The sequence below is a fragment of the Kogia breviceps genome, chromosome 8 (genome assembly GCF_026419965.1).
Source record: "Kogia breviceps isolate mKogBre1 chromosome 8, mKogBre1 haplotype 1, whole genome shotgun sequence".
NCBI lineage: Eukaryota > Metazoa > Chordata > Mammalia > Artiodactyla > Physeteridae > Kogia > Kogia breviceps.
Window position 1 is genome coordinate 64278746 of NC_081317.1, and position 18407 is coordinate 64297152.

General features: G+C 36.4%; 1 protein-coding gene across 50 annotated transcripts in view; it reads left to right on the forward strand.

The window, feature by feature from the left end:
- PTPRD (protein tyrosine phosphatase receptor type D) overlaps positions 1 to 18407 on the forward strand; it is a 2126684-nt gene that overhangs the window by 1788467 nt on the left and 319810 nt on the right. For all 50 annotated transcript variants that reach the window (XM_067041545.1, XM_067041546.1, XM_067041519.1 and 47 more), the window contains one exon: positions 17366 to 17511. In XM_067041545.1, coding sequence (XP_066897646.1) covers positions 17366 to 17511 — 146 coding nt within the window. The remainder of the gene's footprint in view (positions 1 to 17365; positions 17512 to 18407) is intronic.

The following is an 18407-nucleotide window of genomic DNA, read 5'->3' on the forward strand; positions in this document are numbered from 1 at the left end:
TATGACTTTATTGGTAATATAATTTCCGTGATATTTCAGGGCATTCTAGTTTTTTTGCACAGTGACAAGTCATAATACTCCTTGAATTTACGACATGAATCTACCAGTTTGTCACTGGTGTCCTCATAGAAGGAGCTGCATGAGTTGATAAAATGAGCGGTAGGAATAGACCTAGAAATTGTTTCTATACCCGATGACCAGCAATAACTGAGCCATGAACCACAATCATATACTCTGATAAATCCAAACTAAATGTATCCCGATTTACCTTCCCTAACTGGATCCCCCGAAGTTGCCTATAGCCCCTCTAACACTACTCTGCACGAAGCAGGGGTATGAGTAGTGTTAAAGTGATTGGGGGTGAAATATCTGATTACTGCAAGTTTTACAAAGCATTTGTTCATGCCAGTGTGACATGCGAGGTCTATGCAAGTGAAGGGCCCTGAAGCTTAAGATTCCTTAAGCTCAAAGTAAATCTGCGTCTCGCCATGAGAGAGGTCAAACAGTGATAAAGGAGTTCAGAATCCTTAGAAATCATAGTTGATTGGGGGTCAGAGAAGACCTCACCCAGGAGAGGACATTTGGGATAGCCTTGAAGGAGGAATAGGCTTTCAAGAAGCAGATGTTTTGGTGAAATAATTTCAGAAGAATGGAAATCTTAACAAATACACAAAAAGTTCTAAAATTTTAGTACGCTTAAACATCATCTGTTGGAGATATTAGCAACACGGATTCCCAGCCCCTACTCTGACGTTCTGATTCAAATCTGGACTGAAACATACAGTATGTGTTTTTAATAAGCAACAAAAGGTGATTCTGTTGCAGGTGGCTGTGCTCGGTATTTTGAAATAAAATGTAATGAAATTATGATGTTTTTGGCAAAGGCTCTGACACGTTTGTCAGTGAGAATTGTGATCATGTCAGGCAAATTAGGGACCTAACATATAAGATTATGTTTAATTCTTTCAACAGAGCTTCTGGCCATATATTAAGTAGGCAATAGTAGGGAGCCATTGAAGATTCTTGAGCAGGATCATGGCCTGATTGCAGCTGTACTTTCACTGAACAGTACTGTCAATTAAATGGATTGCATGAGTTTGGGGCGACCAGCGGTGTGGAGTCTTTCTAAATAAAGCACATCAAGAGATAAGCTAGTCCTGTCAAAGTTGTGATAATATAAAAGAGGGTGGTGAAAGGGATATTAAAAAAAGCAAAAAAATAATTTCAAGGAGATAGAAAGTGTCAAGAGGGTTCATGCTCCAGGGAGTAAAAGAAATGTGAAAATTGTGAAAAAGTTCACATGCGTGGCATTTCCAGGGCCATTTGGTAGTGACTGAAATATATCTGCTCATTCATCATTGATTGACTTTTTCAAAGCTTTTTAATCCCCTTTATGTTTTGATGTGTATACGTTCATATTCCTATTATTGTTGCTTAAAATTTAAAGTTTAGAAGTTCAGTATCTAAAGTGGGTAAAATAAAGCTCACTATTTCTGGAAAATTCCTTTTATAATTTGGGGTTGAGGGGGTCATTGTGCACTTAAAAGCAACTTGTGTTGCTGAGTGCTTTGCTATTTCAACCCTAAATTATGATAAATTCTGGCCCCAAAAGGCACATTAGCCTTTCTGCCATTAAAGTATGCATTCTACTCATAAATTTTCCCACAGGGACAGGGGAGTAAAGCAGAGATTGTGTTCGTAGATTATTTGGGTGCTTTAGGAAAAACAGCACATGTGAAATCTCCCTACTTATAAAACCTTCCATACATTTTTGGATAACCATAGAATTGAGTACTTCCTCAACTGGGCTGGATTTATCACTTGGTGATAAACATATTCTCATCTTTCCTTAATTGTTTTATTTTTTTAAACTGTTGATCATTTACTTTTATTCTCATTGCTTGCTTATCATTAATATAATTCCAGTTACCTTTCCAAGTTATGCCTAGGAATCTTGAATAAATTCATACTGTTCTATGTATGAATATGTGAAATCATTTTGCTTTAAAAAGAAAAGAAACTTGCTTTAAAAAGAAAAAGACCCATTAAGATTCTAGGGGTAAAATCTAACAGGAAAAAAAAAGAGAGAGAGAGAGAAGAGAGGGAGAACTAATAATATCACATACCAGGATCAACTTGAGAAGCAGACCTGGCAAGTTAATGATCTTGAATAATAATACCATCCTCATGGCTAAAATGCAAGGGTGTGTTTAAGTATATAGGAAGGGAAACCAATGACCATATTCATGTATTAAGTTTATTTTTTACCAAGAATGATTATTGGTTACTTCAGTAAGGTACATTTTCTTTATTACAACCCTTAGTACTTATGAAGAAGTGAAAATCTTTTAAAATATCCATCAGTGTTTGAATTTGATAGAAGGAATAAAATCTGTGTGTATGTGTGTGTGTGTGTGTATGTATTCTTTCTATCTTTATCTATCTATCTATCATCTATCTGTCTTTCTATCTCGCTCTATACCCTAGCTTATATTCATAGACTTTAGCCAATAATTTCTTTAAGTACGTGCCTAATTCATATGTATTTTTCCCCTGCATTTTGGCCATAACCAAAATATATTCATATACAAAAGGTATATACTTGAATCCCCTAAAATCACTGGTAATTCAGTAAACTTCAGTTGAGGCATAATCCTTGGTTAGAGTTACATATTAGAGGAGTGCTTTACAGGTCATGCCGGTTTTTTTTTTGTCTTACAGACTCGCAGGGGAGAGGGAAGATGAACAAAATATAAGTAGTGTGAAATTGAAATATTTAAAAGGAACACAGTAGTATAGAGTAGGGAGTAATTTATTCTGTTTGGCAAGGTCTGAGCTAGGGTCATCCAGGCTTCCTCTTTCTCCAGGGACTGTGGGGATTCCTGGGATGCAACATTTTTGCGGGGAGGTATAGTTGATTTCCAATATTATGTCATTTTCAGGTGTACAACGTAGTGATTCAAAATTTTTGTAGATTATGTTCCATTTAAAGTTATTATATGATATTGTCCATAATACCTGTGCTGTACAATATATCCTTATAGTGTATTTGTTTTATACATAGTAGTTCGTACCTGTTGATCCTCTACCCCTATCTTGCCCCTCCTGACTTCCCTCTCCCCATGGGAATCTAAAGAAAGAATGATTTGACTCAATATATCAGTTGAAAGAGATCCTATTCTAACAAGAAGTAACTATTAGGGAGAGAGTGAAGATATTGATTGTGTACAGAGCAGGGACAATTGATACAGCAAATTGTTTATGATGGTTAGAAGGGGATTCGAAAAACAAGTGAAGCAATTGGTCTGGAAGAGGATAAACTGAAGGGAAAAGTCGTCTCTGTGTTAGAAATTCTTGTACAGTGGATAGGATGTGGCTACCATCAAGTTCACACTGGATGGCATTATTTTTTCTCTTGAAGGAGGCAAGAGCATCAATCTCTTGGAGGGGAGAGGCCAGTGCAGGGCAGACTTCTGGAGAGTGGTGAAGGGTGGGCAGATAATTGAGAGGTGACATAGGGTCCCGCTGAGGCTGTAGATCATGAATTTGCAATGGCTCTAGCCCTTACAGTGCTGTGATTTTCTCAGGCAAGGCTCAACCATTTAGCATGGGAAGGAAGAAAGGCATACTACAGAACTGAATGGGATCCTTAAGGCAGATGCAACATGTGGGAATGTATGAGAGGGTTCATGGCACTGGTAGAAGCAGTTGGACTGTTAAAACGTTTGGCTGATTGATTAGTAAAGGGGTGCGTAGCCTTCATATGGACTCTTTAAAAAATAATGTCTATATTCCCAAATGCTTTCCATTTTTAGTTCAGTCTCTGTAAGTGTTGGGACTGCTTTGCTTTGCAGATTTTAAACACTGGTTTTATCTTTCTCTATAGTTTATTTTGCCTTAAAAAGACACTCTGACAACCCCAAAGGCCATTTATTTAATGAATTAGAGTAACTGATACTTATTTGATTATTAATTGCAGCCCGTCCCTTTAGACTCCTCTTTCATTTTGTTTTTTCCCTCCCAGCTTTGAAAGGAGATCCACTTTCATGGCATTTTTAGATCCACCTCAAAAAGCAGCTGGAACTCTCACTAGGTTACCAAAGGCTTCAGACAGTAAAATTTGACAAAGATGCTGCAGAGAACTTTAAAGCAACATTTCCTTTGATTAAATTAGTGACTATGGCTAGTTATATAATGATTCAGGGAAAAAAGTAGCATGCATCGCTTAACTTTTGGCATCCCGGAGCCTTTATCTTTTCATTTGGTGTTGGATAAAAGCTTATCCCAGGATAATCTACAGACCCTTTTTCTAATTCTGGAAAATGAAGTTCATCCAGATTCTCACATGTGGCCTGGCGTGTATTCACAAATGCTCCTGTTACACAAATACAAAAGAAGCATTTTCTTCCATTCCTAGTGAATGGGGTCACTAACAAAAACACTTTCGGGCATGTGTCTAAAACTTGAAGTGCTTGGGGTTATACCTTGATAGTTTAGAATGATTCTAAAAGGCCATTGTTATTGACTTGTTGGAACTGTTAATAATTAAAACAGTATTTTTAGCATCTAAAGCTAGGCCCAACCTTGTAGGAGGTCCTAAAACAGTGTCCTTCAATTGTATTCAGCATAAGATGGTCAGTGCAGCTCTGTTGGATGGAAAGGGAGGCTACTACATGCCTCAGTCTGGCAAGAGGCCTTGGGTATCTGCAAATGTGTTCTAAGGATAGCAGGGGACTGGGTCCATCAGCTGTCAGCCACAGCTTCTGTTTATGCTCTGAACAAAAGCCATGTGCCAAGGCAGTCATTATTGGTTGATTTTTCCTTCTAAAATAAGTGTCCTCATAATTTGTCACAAAACCAACTTAAATTGCTATGACGTTGCCTGCAACAGTTAAATTAGGAAAAAAAGAAAGCAAGCTGCAGCAAGAAATGTTTCAGTTTATTTCATCATGCAGTCTATATTGGTAAATAGTGTAATTAAGATCTCGTTTGCAGGTTTTTCATAAAGGTTATTTCTGTGTGGGAAAACCCTTTGTGTTCTTCTTTAACACCCTGAGTTGTAAATTAGAGAATGGGGGAGAAAAGTTAGTTGGCAAATAAAGGTCCTCACTGTCTGTGCTGTTTTGGAACGCCTCCCATCTTCCTGGGGCTCAGATAATGTGTTTCTCTGGAAAAGCATGCATAATCGGCACCAAAATGAGCTGGTACCAGAGGCTGCACTGCCCAGGGATACAAATAAGGGACTTGATATTTGAAAATTAATTCAACTGAAAAGTGTTTGCATAACATTTGAGTAGTGTAACCTTGTGTCTAGATTCAAGTGTTACCTTTTTTTTTTTTTTTTTTAAACCAGGCGAGGTGAGATGGATATTTATGTAGATAAATCCTATGCTATTCCGAAAATGGGAACAAAAGGACTTGCCAGAGCATAACAGATTTCAGTGAGGATGGGACAAAAAAGGTCCCTCCCCCTCCTTTTGTTGGCTTTCTAAATTTGTAGTGTGTATGTGTTTCAGTTCACAGGCGGCAAGAATGATACATTTCCTCCTCAGATTTAACATGCTGTCATGGAAATGCTGATAGGGTTATTTGACGGAGATGTAGCTTAAAAAAAAAAAAAGCGAGAATTTCATTATTGTATCATACTCTGTCCATCTAGGACTCATTAAAGTTCTTTAAAGGTTTATTTTCATCTACAAACCAAGGAATTGTACCCTATTCTCTCTGTGCCAGGATCCAATTAATGTCAGCTTGAGTTTTCTGTGTGGACAGGGCCAGTCCATGGCCCTGGGTGATCATCTATTATTATCATTGCTTGCTGGTACATGACTTCACAGCCCTAGCACAGAACCAGTTGTCATGCTTTCCATCTTTTGTACCCCCAAATAGCTCACTGGGTAGAATTTGAGAATGGGCGAGTGGCAGGCCACTCTTCTTGAGGATGCACAGATCAATCACTGTTAGCAAGATTAAGCTCAGTGAGACATCTTATGGAAGGAACACTTTCCTCATATCCAACTTGCTTGTATGGATATTAATTCTTTCTCTTAACTCTAAAAAAAATTGATTTTATTTTAGAAAGGATGGACTTAATATGTAAAATAAATGCCACTCTTTTGCTTGCTACATGTGTTCAGTTGGAAGGATATCAGAAAATGAGTGTTTTTATTATCCTACAAATTGTTATTGGTTCTAAAATAGTTACCTAATATTGAATGAGAGTATTTGGAATCCTGGAAATCATCGCCAAATAATTTTTGGCTCTGAGTCTACAGAGAAGTGAATTTTTTAAAAAAAAATCTAATTTAGTGGAAAATTAATGCAAGGACATAGACTCATATCTAAATTATCCATACATCCAAAATAATAGTACTTTATTTAAAAGGTATCGAATATCTACAATAAGCTAGGCATTACACAGATTGAAGCTATGACATAGGCCTTTTAAACTTAGAATATCATGATCTCTAGCAGAGTATTGGTTCAAATGTGAATAATGCTGGGTGTTTTTCAAATATATTTTTAAAATCACAATTTCAGTCTAAAGCAATTCTGGTTTCTAGGCAAGTCAGTTTTTTCATTGTTTTGCATTTTTATCTTTTATATTTTTATCCACTATGTATCTACGAACCTATTAACGAATGGTAGTGCCCCTTAAAACACTGAGTTCGAAGGAAATATTTTTAAACAATGAAATTTTCAAGTGTTTCATCTTTGAAACACTTAAATTCATAACGTCATTTATTTGGAAGGTAGTATTAATTATGGACTTTCTTTAGGAAATACCATATTTATTATAAAACTCTATATGTACAGTTAACATTGCCTTTGTAATAAAAACTCTGGCAGCTCATTTTCCAAAATATTCAGTTCTAGACAAAACACTTTTGTAACCCATGAAAATAGTGTATATCTCTAGAGATGATACTTTGTCTGTAAACAAGGTTATCTTATGATACTGCTTCTAAATTACTCCAGTAGATACGTTTGAACTTCATTTTACAATCTGTTTTACCATTCACTGAAAGTATGCACATGTGTTTTCACATATACCCTTTCCATGTTATAGCTACTGGGAATATTTCAGCTACTTGCATTTCCCAAACTACCTTGCTAACTTAACAGTATGAAATTGATATATGAAAAATTGTGGTCACATTTATACCTAGAAGATGGATCTATCTTACAAGAAATTATCCAGGCTTTTGCCAGTTGTGGTAACACCTAACCTTGGTTAGAAGACGGGAGTTACAGCAGTTCATGTCAGCTCAAAGCTTTTTAGCACTTACAGTGACATCAGTAGATCTCTTTGTGGAACTGGTTTGCTACTGGTCTCTGAAGTGAAGCCAGTACAGCATTTCACTCTAGTTCCCTTAAAAAACAATAAAACAGAATTCACATAGTTGATATATTGGAAATTTCTTAGAGGGGAGGTAATAGAATCAGTATTCTGGAATTTAGTAACAAAATTTGGAAAGAATTCGAGGAAAAAATGCCAAAGATGACATTGTTTTGTCATTTTTTCCCCTTTCTTTGCCACTTAAATTATGTCTGTTTTCATGTTCTTTTTTCAAATAATCCAATTACCTTTCTCCTGTGTGATCCAATTTGCAGATACACGATAAGCAGCAGGTTAGAAGGAGGAATAAATGATTACTTTTAATGATGATCAGCACATCTGATATGATAAATTATGGTTAATGAGTAAATTAGCAGTGAATGATGTAAATGAATCTGCTTTGGAAACTAACTACAGAAAGATGCTAAAGGGTTGGTAAAATTTCTTTTTTGTCAAATACGGTATCTGTGTTAAATAGCCTCGTGAGTACATTACCATTTAGAGGAAATGTGGAAAAAGGCAATAAATATTGTGTCATTTGCCTACATCTTTATGAATGAGCCAGAGAGATTTCATGACTTTTCATCTGTTTCAGTGTAAGGGCCTTTATCACTCTATTGAATGAAAACGGATGCCTGGTCAAAATGCCTGGTATTTTGAATGCATAAGTAGGTAGTATGTGAACCCAGAGGCTTCAAGTAGAAAATGTTAAGTGAATATATAAATAGTGCTGCTGATAACATGTTTTCATTAAGGATGCATGAGTCTGGCATAAGGAATGGTAAGAATGGCTTCGCTGATTCTATCTTAAGAGTGATTCTGGACCACTGGCACGCCTTTCTAAAATTTGTGTTGCTAAGCCAGTGGTTACAGTGAGTGTCTTACATGAAAACAGATGGTCGGTCTTACTAAGCATGTCAATAGTTCAGAGAAGTTTTATGGCCCAGACACAGCGAATATAGAGGATTGTTTGTTTTGGTCATAATTATCCAATGGCTGTACGTTAAATAAAAAGTTATGGTCGTGAGACTACACAACTTTTACGGCTGTAAAATAAGTGTTTATGACCCAGGTATTAATATATTTTGAAATAGGACAAACAAGAAATTTATTTTACTACTGTGCACTGACTAATTCATAGGAAACCTCATCTTAATTGTTTTTTGAAAAACAATTTGAAAGACTAAGATGGACATGAATGTCTTGACTTTTTTAAATCGGAAATTATTTTCTATAGTATTTAAGTACTACTTTCAGTAGTTTCATGTTGATAGATAGTTCTTCTTCCTTCTCCTCTTTCTTCATTGGTCTTTAAGTATTCACCACTAAGTATTCCTCTTACATTCTTTCATCCCAAGGGGAAATGGAAAAGGCAGGATTTGAGGAGTATCTGAAGAGGATTCATTTTTAAGGTGTAAATTTTCCAGTTGTTTCCTCTATACTGATCACCCTCTGACCTCTACCTTCTATCCCTCTGTTTAACTAAAAATTTTGCCAGTGATTAAGTGCTAATTTTCAGCTTTGGCAATGGTCTCGGTAATTGGACACTCATATTTCTCCTGTGACTATGTGAGTGTTTTAGCATAATTTGTTGAAGTGTATAAAAAGCCTTAGAAATGTATAGTTTTTTAATTCTTTAATTTTGCATATAGGAATGCATCATACATGTAAGAATGAATCACATATAGGAATGACGTATATGTGTAGGGATATAAATACAAGAATAATCACTAAAGCACTTTTATAACACTAAAAAATTGGAAACAACCTAAATGTTTAACAGTAAATTAAGATATATCTATATGCTTTATCATATAAAAGCCTTTTCCATTTATATATTTATTGACATAAAATATATTCACAATATGTTTTAAGTGAAATGCAGGCTATAAAATAATCGTACAGTATAATCTCCTTTGTAGACAGTATATGTTAAGCGGACATAGAAAAATTCTTAAAACCATTCATCAAAACGATAACCATTAGAATGTTTTAAAATGCCTTCCTTTAATTTATGTTTTCTAATTTACTTATAATAAAAATGTACAGTCAGAACAATAAAGTCAATTTATTAAAATAAAACTAAAAGTGACAGAAAATAGGAGAGCTCTGTGGTAACAATGAGGTACAATGATATTCATAAAAGAGGTGAGATCCGTTGTATTACATTATCCTTCATCTGAATTGAGTCCTACAGTAGGATGCATGAATCTGTGATTTGGATATGCTGTATTTTGCCAACTTTGGGCCTGGTATGGATCCATTAGTCTCCCACCATGTCACATCAGTATTTTGCCCTGTCAATGTATATTGCTTGAAGTTTGTTTCTTCAGCTAATTTATCAAGCTCTGAGCAAATATAATTCAAGTGGAAGCACAGTTATCATGTTTACAACAATATTATGCATCCTAAGTACTGAAAAGTGTATAGTCAAAGATTAGAGGGTATAGTACCTTGCAGAGCCTTTTATCACATCTAAGTATGTATTGAACACTTACTATGTGTCTGGTGGGATTAGGAGTTACAAGATTTCAGAGATGACCAGGTCACAGATGATTTTCTCAGGGTTCAGTTAATGAGCAGAGAGAGAAATACATATGTATAAAATATCTGTAATAAATGATAGACTGCTTTAACTCATAGGAGAGATACAAAAAGTATGATGAGAGTTAAAAGAACAGTGGATCTTATCCAGATGGGAGGATCAAAGAAAACTTCAGATATTTAATTTGGGATTGAAAAATGGGTAAATTCTATGAATTTTAAAATGTGGGAGAAGGCATTTTATATAAGGGAACAGCTTATACCAAGGCATCGAGACAGGGAATTATAGGTTCCTGATGGGCGATAGTAGAAACATATTTGGGAAAGTAGGTCAACAGCAGCTCTGAAAGGTCTTAAAGCCCAAACAGAATTGCTGGTTTATTTGGCAGCAGTTAGCTATTAAAGCTTGTTTGTTTGTTTATTTATTTATTTTGAGTGGAAAAGAGCTTTAATCGTAGATGCGTTTAACAAAACCTGGAAGAATAAGAACGAAAAGAAAAAGAAGGATCAGATCAGAAGTAATTTGTAATATTGATTGTAGCAATAAAAACTTGAAGCTAGGGTGACTGGAAGGGAAAGCACAGATATCATGATATTATTCAGTGATTCTCAATCCTGGCTGATCATTGGCATCTTCTGAAATTAATCACCCAGCCTCACCCACTGACTTTCTATTTTAGTTGGTCTGGGGAGGGGTCTGAGCACCTATAGCTTTTCACTTTTTTAAGGTTCCCAAGTGATTCTAATGTCCAGCTTAAAGGGAGAATCATGGTCATTGTTATTAGACATTAAAAAACAAAGAGGAGTGGGACATATTAGAAGCAGAATCTATAAGACTTAATAATTCAATGATAGTGAGGCAAAGGACAAGAAGACAAAGAAGAGGCTGAAGCAGCAGGGCTGAGTGTTAGGGAGAATGGGAGTGCCACAAACAAACGTGGAAACTTAGGAAGAGAAGTAGGATTGGGAAGGCAGATGGCCTGGTGTGTTTTCAGCATAATGATTTTGAGATGTTACTAGGTAATCTTTCAAACATTAGAAATAAGGACCTGGCATTGAGGAGAAATTCAAGTGGGAGATACCTTTTCATTAAGTCAAATCTCTTCCTGTCCTTTTTTCTTCCTTTCCTTTCTCCTTCTCCCCTTCCTTTCTGTTAGTATACATATCAATTGTTAGTCACCTTAAATATTGATAGTTTATACCGAGGCATAGACATCTATTTATCCAATGGGAGAATGCTTTAGTAATCGTTTTAGCAGTCGAGAATTGGGAGTTGAAGCCTTAATAAAATTAATGATCTGCAAATAACTCAATTTCGTTTCTGTCATACAGAGTGAATTAAATCAGAAAGAGAAAAACAAATACCGTATGCTAACACATATATATGGAATCTAAAAAAAAAAAAAAAGCTTCTGAAGAACCTAGGGGCAGGACAGGAATAAAGACGCAGACGTAGAGAATGGACTTGCGGACACGGGGAGGGGGAAGGGTAAGCTGAGACGAAGTGAGAAAGTGGCATGGACATATACACACTACCAAATGTAAAATAGCTAGCTAGTGGGAAGCAGCCACATAGCACAGGGAGATCAGCTAGGTGGTTTGTGACCACCTAGAGGGATGGGATAGGGAGTGGGGAGGGAGACGCAAGAGGGAGGAGATATGGGGATATATGTATGCATATAGTTGATTCACTTTGTTATACAGCAGAAACTAACACAACATGGTAAAGCAATTATACTCCATTAAAGCTTTTTTTAAAAAAACCCAAAAACAAAAATAGACAAAAATCCAAGTCCTATTACATTGGAGTAAAATACTTAAAGACCAATGAAGAAAGAGGAGAAGGAAGAAGAACTATCTATCAACATGAAACTACTGAAAGTAGTACTTAAATACTATAGAAAATAATTTCCGATTTTTTCCATTTTCTATGTTTGGGGCAGTGGCAGTAGAGTGTGTTGTGACTGGACGGGAATGTAAACCCTGTGACAATGGCTCTTGTCCCACTAAACCTTCAGACCTGGCCATGGCCCTTAGCATCACCCCAGATTCACCTCCTATGCTTTGCGTTTCTGACCAACCTCCAGATCCCTGTTACTGAGCTTCCCTTCAGAGCCCTCACCCTGATTCTTGCAGAAAAAGAAAGAACAGAGATGAGGTCACCTGACAGTCTCATAAATTCTACAGATACCTTTTAGGGAGGAAGCAGATTCCTACAGACAGGACTACCTATATATTTTTACTGAACATTTCCTCATCCTCTCCTTCAGTATCGTTTAATAACATTATTAACCTGCCCCTTTCAAGATTTTAAGTACATTACTATGACAAATATCCCTTTAAAATCAAAACTCTCTGTTTAAGGAAATGTTAATCAGCTGAAAGAAACAAAGCCCATTATTTACATGCTGTTAGTTTTGTTCCCCGTGCAACATATTTCCTTGATGTCTGCAGAAGTGGCTTACTCATTAGAATTAAATTAGAAAAACTGCACCATCATTTCATCTCTTCACTTTTGTAGCATGTGGTCCTTTCCAGGGACCTGTTTTAAGTGATTCTCAGTTGGCCAGTCAAGTTCAAGAATTTCTCATAAATCCCTTCCCTCCATGGATGCTACTAGTGGACTTCAATCGTTCTCCTCACTTAATGTCTAGTTCTACTTAATGTAGTGTACTAAAGGAAGGTTTTGTCCTGGATAGAGCAGTTTGTTAAGGATGGTCAAAGGCAATTTGCTGGTCTTGGTACGTTCTGTCCCCTGAATTTAATCACCTTATGTGCTCTTCGGGCTTATCATCTTGTCTTCAGAAAGCCTAGCAACTTGAGACCTGATATGGCATCAAAATATTACAGTCATTGCATTAAAGGTACTGTGCATTGCTTATACTTGTAAGAAGCAATCTAACCTCTTAGAAGGAAAAATCATTCAGCAGCCTGTGGCTCCTCTCAAGCTGTGTAGGAAATAATAATCTACTTGATTCCTGGAGCTCCTGTCTGCTCTGTGAATGCATCCCGAGAATGCAGTCTTTGAACAGCACGTGAGCATGGCAGAAACGTTCTAGAATATCCAGCATGCCTCTGTTCTGACTCATACGCATGTTTAGCTACTCTATTTTCCATTTGGAAAATAGACTTTCTGGGTCTAACAGTAATCTGACCTCTGCCTGGCATTAGTTTAATAAAGTCATACTCCTTACTTGTCAAAACCAGCTTGAGCAGAAATGCATTTTGCAAAGCACAATGTTGGCAGCTCTAGGTGGATAGCAATGGCAGTTAGCTACAATAATGGAAGGGTACTTATCTGAATATTGGTGACTATAAAGTTTTATTGTCTTTCTCTCTGTCTCTACATTCCCGATAGTTCTTCATTTTCTCAAACTAAGCGTAATATTTATGGTTGCATCTCCTGGGATAATCATGGGGACTTTCATTATTAAGACCTGAGGCTGTCCTATTGTGTGACTGTGTAGTGGAAGTCCTTGTTTTATTCTTTTACATGGGTTCTGTTCTCTTTCTTCCCATCTTAAGCGCGTGACTTAAATTTGCACTTACCCATGACAAAAGAAGGCAGAAGACTCATTTAGTTTGTTCTATTAAACTGAGCTACAGACAAGGGGGAGTGGGTGCTATGTGTTGTTAGACCCCTCTGGGAATGAAGATTTTTACTTGCTTCTAGCATTTGTTGGAGTTATGTTTAGTCTTCTTTCTTTCTCATCTGTTTCCTTTGGCCACCTGCCTAGCATTGACAGCATCACTGTTAGCGTCTGACCAGCCAAATTGATTATTTATGCAACAAACATGCTTACTGAAAGGATTTTACTATATTATCTAGAGTGTTAACCTTGTATCATAGAATAATGGCATTTATCTTTTCCATGGTTTGGACTTGGTTGACAAATGTAGAAAAATTGACATCAGATCCCGTAGGAAAGTCATGATTTTCTTGTCTGTGAAGGCTATTTTTTTTAACATATATTTAGAAAAAAATTTAAAAATTAAAAAAAAACTGTGTACAAATAATTGATATGCCTTTAAAAAATGTAACATGATCAATTTCATTTTTGTGTGTTTGTTTTTAAGGAATAAATTTAAAGACCCTTTTCGGGCTGCTTTTTTGAAGAATACTGAGTTACTACAGTGGGGTGTAGTGGGATTTAGAAAAACAGTCCCAGATCTGAAACAGATCCTAACTGGTTATTGCAATAAATTTTCCACAGTTCGTTAGGTTAATTCTATTACTTGACTTCATCTTCAGAAATAAAATCCTTACAGGACTCTACTCAGTACTCTGTAATGACCTGTATGGGAAAAGAATGGAAAAAGAGTGGATATACATATATGTATAACTGATTCACTTTGCTGTACACCTGAAAATAACACAACATTGCAAATCAACTATACTCCTATAAAATTTTTTAAAAAGTAAAATTATCAATTAAGTTTAAAAAAAAAAGAAAAAAATCCTTGCAGTAGCATCCAGTGGTCATATCTTTAAACCTGTCAATGCTTGCATGAGAACTGTAAGGTATGACCAGCAAATGAAGATAAAAGAAAAACAAATCTGAACATTGGAATGATAGTTGCATCCCTTTCTGAGAACATGGGAACTTGCCTCCTATGCTTTCCACTTAGAAATAAGACTTGTAGGTTTTATATTAATTCGACTTCTTACTGTCCCCACTCAGTATTTAGGAAGCACTTTCCCAAGTAACTGTTGCCTATTTGCAGATTGTCAGAATCTCCAAATTTCCTTCATTGTTTAGGATGAGAAATAGGATACTTTCCCTTAAAAAAAAATCCCAGTGCATCAAAAATGGCATTCTATCTTCTTTGTTTGTTTAATTTCTGATTAGTGCATAGTCATTTTATGCAACAGCCCTCCACCCAGTCCATACATTCTTTATTTTTTTCAATATTTTATTCTGAAAAATTTTCAAGTGTTCACATTGCTTTTATGGAGGAAATATTTTTTTTTTTTGCTTGATACGCTGGCCTCTCTTACTGTTGTGGACTCTCCCTCTGCGGAGCACAGGCGCCGGACGCGCAGGCCCAGTGGCCATGGCTCACGGGCCCAGCCACTCCGCGGCATGTGTGATCCCCCCGGACCGGGGCACGAATCCATGTCCCCTGCATCGGCAGGCGGACTCTGAACCACTGCGCCACCAGGGAAGCGCAGTCCATACATTCTAGTGAGAAATTTCATAACAGAACTTAAATGGGAAACTGGGTTGTTAAAATTCATTTTCCTTTAAGGTTGACAATTTTTAAGCTATGGACTTTAAAAAGCAAAGTACCTAAAAATGACAGTGTTGTGCCACTTAAAATATCAATGCAATACATTTTATTTTTTTAGGGAAACTCCCTAGGAATTTTAACTTCATAATTATAATTTCCATTTAGATGCTGACAAGTGAGTGGTTATTATCAATTTGCATTGTTTGCAACAGCAGAATGAAAAACATAAAAACTTTTAATATATTTTTGTCTGTGACAGAAAAGTGACATCACTGTACTGCGTATTTTATTCCTCTCACTGTTAATCAATTTTAAATCATTTTCAACATTGCTCACTGTTTTGGTCATCATCCAATTTGTATTGCTACCCTGAGATGCTGTTGGATGTGATATCTAGCAGAGTTTTTAGAGCCCACTTTCATTCCTAGGGTTTCTGAACAGACAGGTACCTGGGCTTTCACCAGTTCTACTATCACCAAGTTGAATTTCCTGATGAAGTGGAGACTCATTTCCCAGCATCAACCTTACAAAGATTCCGCTCACCTCTCTTCTCCCTTCTTTCCCTCATTGTGGAAGTTAATACCTTAAAACTGGAAGGGATCTCTACAAAATAATTTATTTCACATTTCATATTTTTACAGTTAAGAGACAGGAAAGTTAGGCACCCCCTCAAGATGTTACACATACAAAATGGTGGAGCTGAGAAGGAAATCTGGCTTCCTTGACTCCAGGAAAATCAAGATGAGGGTCAGGATACACACCATCAGGCCAGCAGGAGCATCACATGGGAAACAAACATGAAAACAAGGCAGAGAAAATACTGGTGATGAGCAAACAATGATGAACTTTGCTATTTTCTTCTTACTTAGCATCTAAGGATAGTTTTTAAAATAAACTTTAGCTATGGTTACTTAAAACCTTTTCAATGACGTATCACTGAAAATAGGTTGGAGGGAAGATAAAATTTGTAATAGGGGTAAGAAAATAGAAAATAAAATGGGAAAGTAAAATGTTTTTGAGTTTAAAAAATGTCCAACTATAACATAATTGTCAAAACTCAAAAAAGCAAGCAAAATGTGAAGAGTAGGAAAAATAATTAAAATACCTTCTCCCAAACCACCATCGTTAATGTTTTAGCATATTTTGTCCTATCTTTTTTGGGGTGCATTTTTCTTTACCTGATATCTCTCATCTGTAATTTTGTGTGATGCTTTTGTGGCTTACCATTGAGTCATAAGTATTTCTCGTGGCATATAATAAAAACTTTATAATTACAACATTTACTATTTGTATAATGTTCCATCATTATGCCAGTTTATCTCACCATCAATTCCTATAATAATTGATGTTTTGAGTACTTATAATCTTTGTAAATAAAATATATGGTTAATATCTTTGTCCATAAATATTTGTCTACATTTTATATAATTTTCATATAATAGATTTCTAGATCTGGAAATACCAGGTGGATAACAAGCAGGCTTTTAAGAGGGAAAGTGTATGTTAGGAACATTTAAAGGAGACAGAGGACATTTCAAAAACCTCCAACTGTTCGAGACTTTCGTCCTTAGGAATCTTGAAGTCTACATCTTTCTTTACAGAAATTCTTTTTTTGCTATGACTTTGGAGGCTTCTTGACTCATCTTTTTATGCAAATTGTGGAGTTAAGTTGAAAGTAAGGCAGCACACAGTATCTGGGTTAGAGTCACTTTACCATATTATCCTATTTCTATTTCTTGCCAAACCGTCTAACTCAGGGCTGTATTTCTTGTCTTTTTAAAATTTCCTAGAATTTCTCTTAAATGTCACTAATTTGAATAGTGGCACTGCTGCTTTCTGGCAATGTCCTGATAGTGGCATCAAAGGAAAGAGCTAAAATTTTACTCTCTTTGATTGATGAGCTCATTTTGTTACAGAGGACAAATTGGCTTTTTTTAAATACTGGTAGTAAAAATTAATGTGTGATGTTGCTTTTCAAATGTTCTTGCATCTCTGCCTTAATACAGATTTCAGCAATAAAAGCAGTAGCAGATAACTTCACCAGAAAATTACCTCCCTCCCCTTTTAACTACCCCAAATGTAAAAGGTGCTTTCCTAATTTTATAATCCTTGTATATTTATCTGTGTATGTATGTATGTATGTATTGACTAAAATAGGGTTGAGGGCTCTGGAGAGAGTAATGGCAGTGGGGTAATGGTCTGTGTTTCCACTTTCCATCTAATTGCGATGTTTATTTCTTTTTATCTCAGCACCTCCAAGGTTTACACGAACTCCCGTTGACCAGACAGGGGTCTCTGGTGGAGTTGCCTCTTTCATCTGCCAAGCGACAGGAGACCCAAGACCTAAAATTGTCTGGAACAAAAAAGGAAAGAAAGTCAGCAATCAGAGATTTGAGGTATTAGGTCCATTGTTCTGTTTCTCTGGGGGAAGAATGTAACTGCTGAATTTTTGGTTTGTGTGTTACTTGCTTATTTTTCTCTGATACAAGGTGTTGTAATCACTGAGATATGCCTGCCATTCCTTATGTTTTATGTGATGGAAAACTTCACTCTAGATGGCTTCAGCTTTTTTAAAAAGGGAATTTGGGGGTTCAGATGACTGACTTTTGTCGTACTTGTACCAGGGCTCAAATAGTGTTCTTAGCATCCATCGGTAACCTCATCCTCAGACTGCTTCCCCTTAAGATGGCAAGATGCAGTCTCACATCCTCCCACATCCAAGACTAGAGGATGAGTGAGAGCATTCTGTGCTATGGGCTCTTATTGAGTTACGTGATCATCACTGAACCAGTCTGTGTGGACAGCTGGATGTTACAGACTAACTCATTTATGTTAATCAGAATCTACCTCAGTTACTGGGAATGAGATCAGTTCCATCCAACCCCATGGCTTGGAATGAGGGAGTAGTGTTTCCCAAAGGGAATTCAAGTTCCTATTATCCGGAAGAAGGGGAATGGATACTGGACAGCAAATTTAGTTGTCCATTATACTTCACACCTGTGTTTTACAGGTAGCATGGACTAGAAAGAGAACTTAGCTCCAGTATGTTAGTGTGAAGAACTGCTCCGAAAGAAACATACCCAACCAGGTTGATAGTTGGTAAACCTACTGATGAAGTCGATTTCATTTATTCAAGAAAGCTTAGTGCATTGAAGATGATGATACATAATTCAGAAATTATTTTGGGTGTTTTTAAGGAGCCTATGGTTTATAAATTTGCTCATTCTGGAGGAGAAAAATAGGTGATAAGCTATATAGAGAAAAACTGGAAGAAGCACACAATATCATGCCT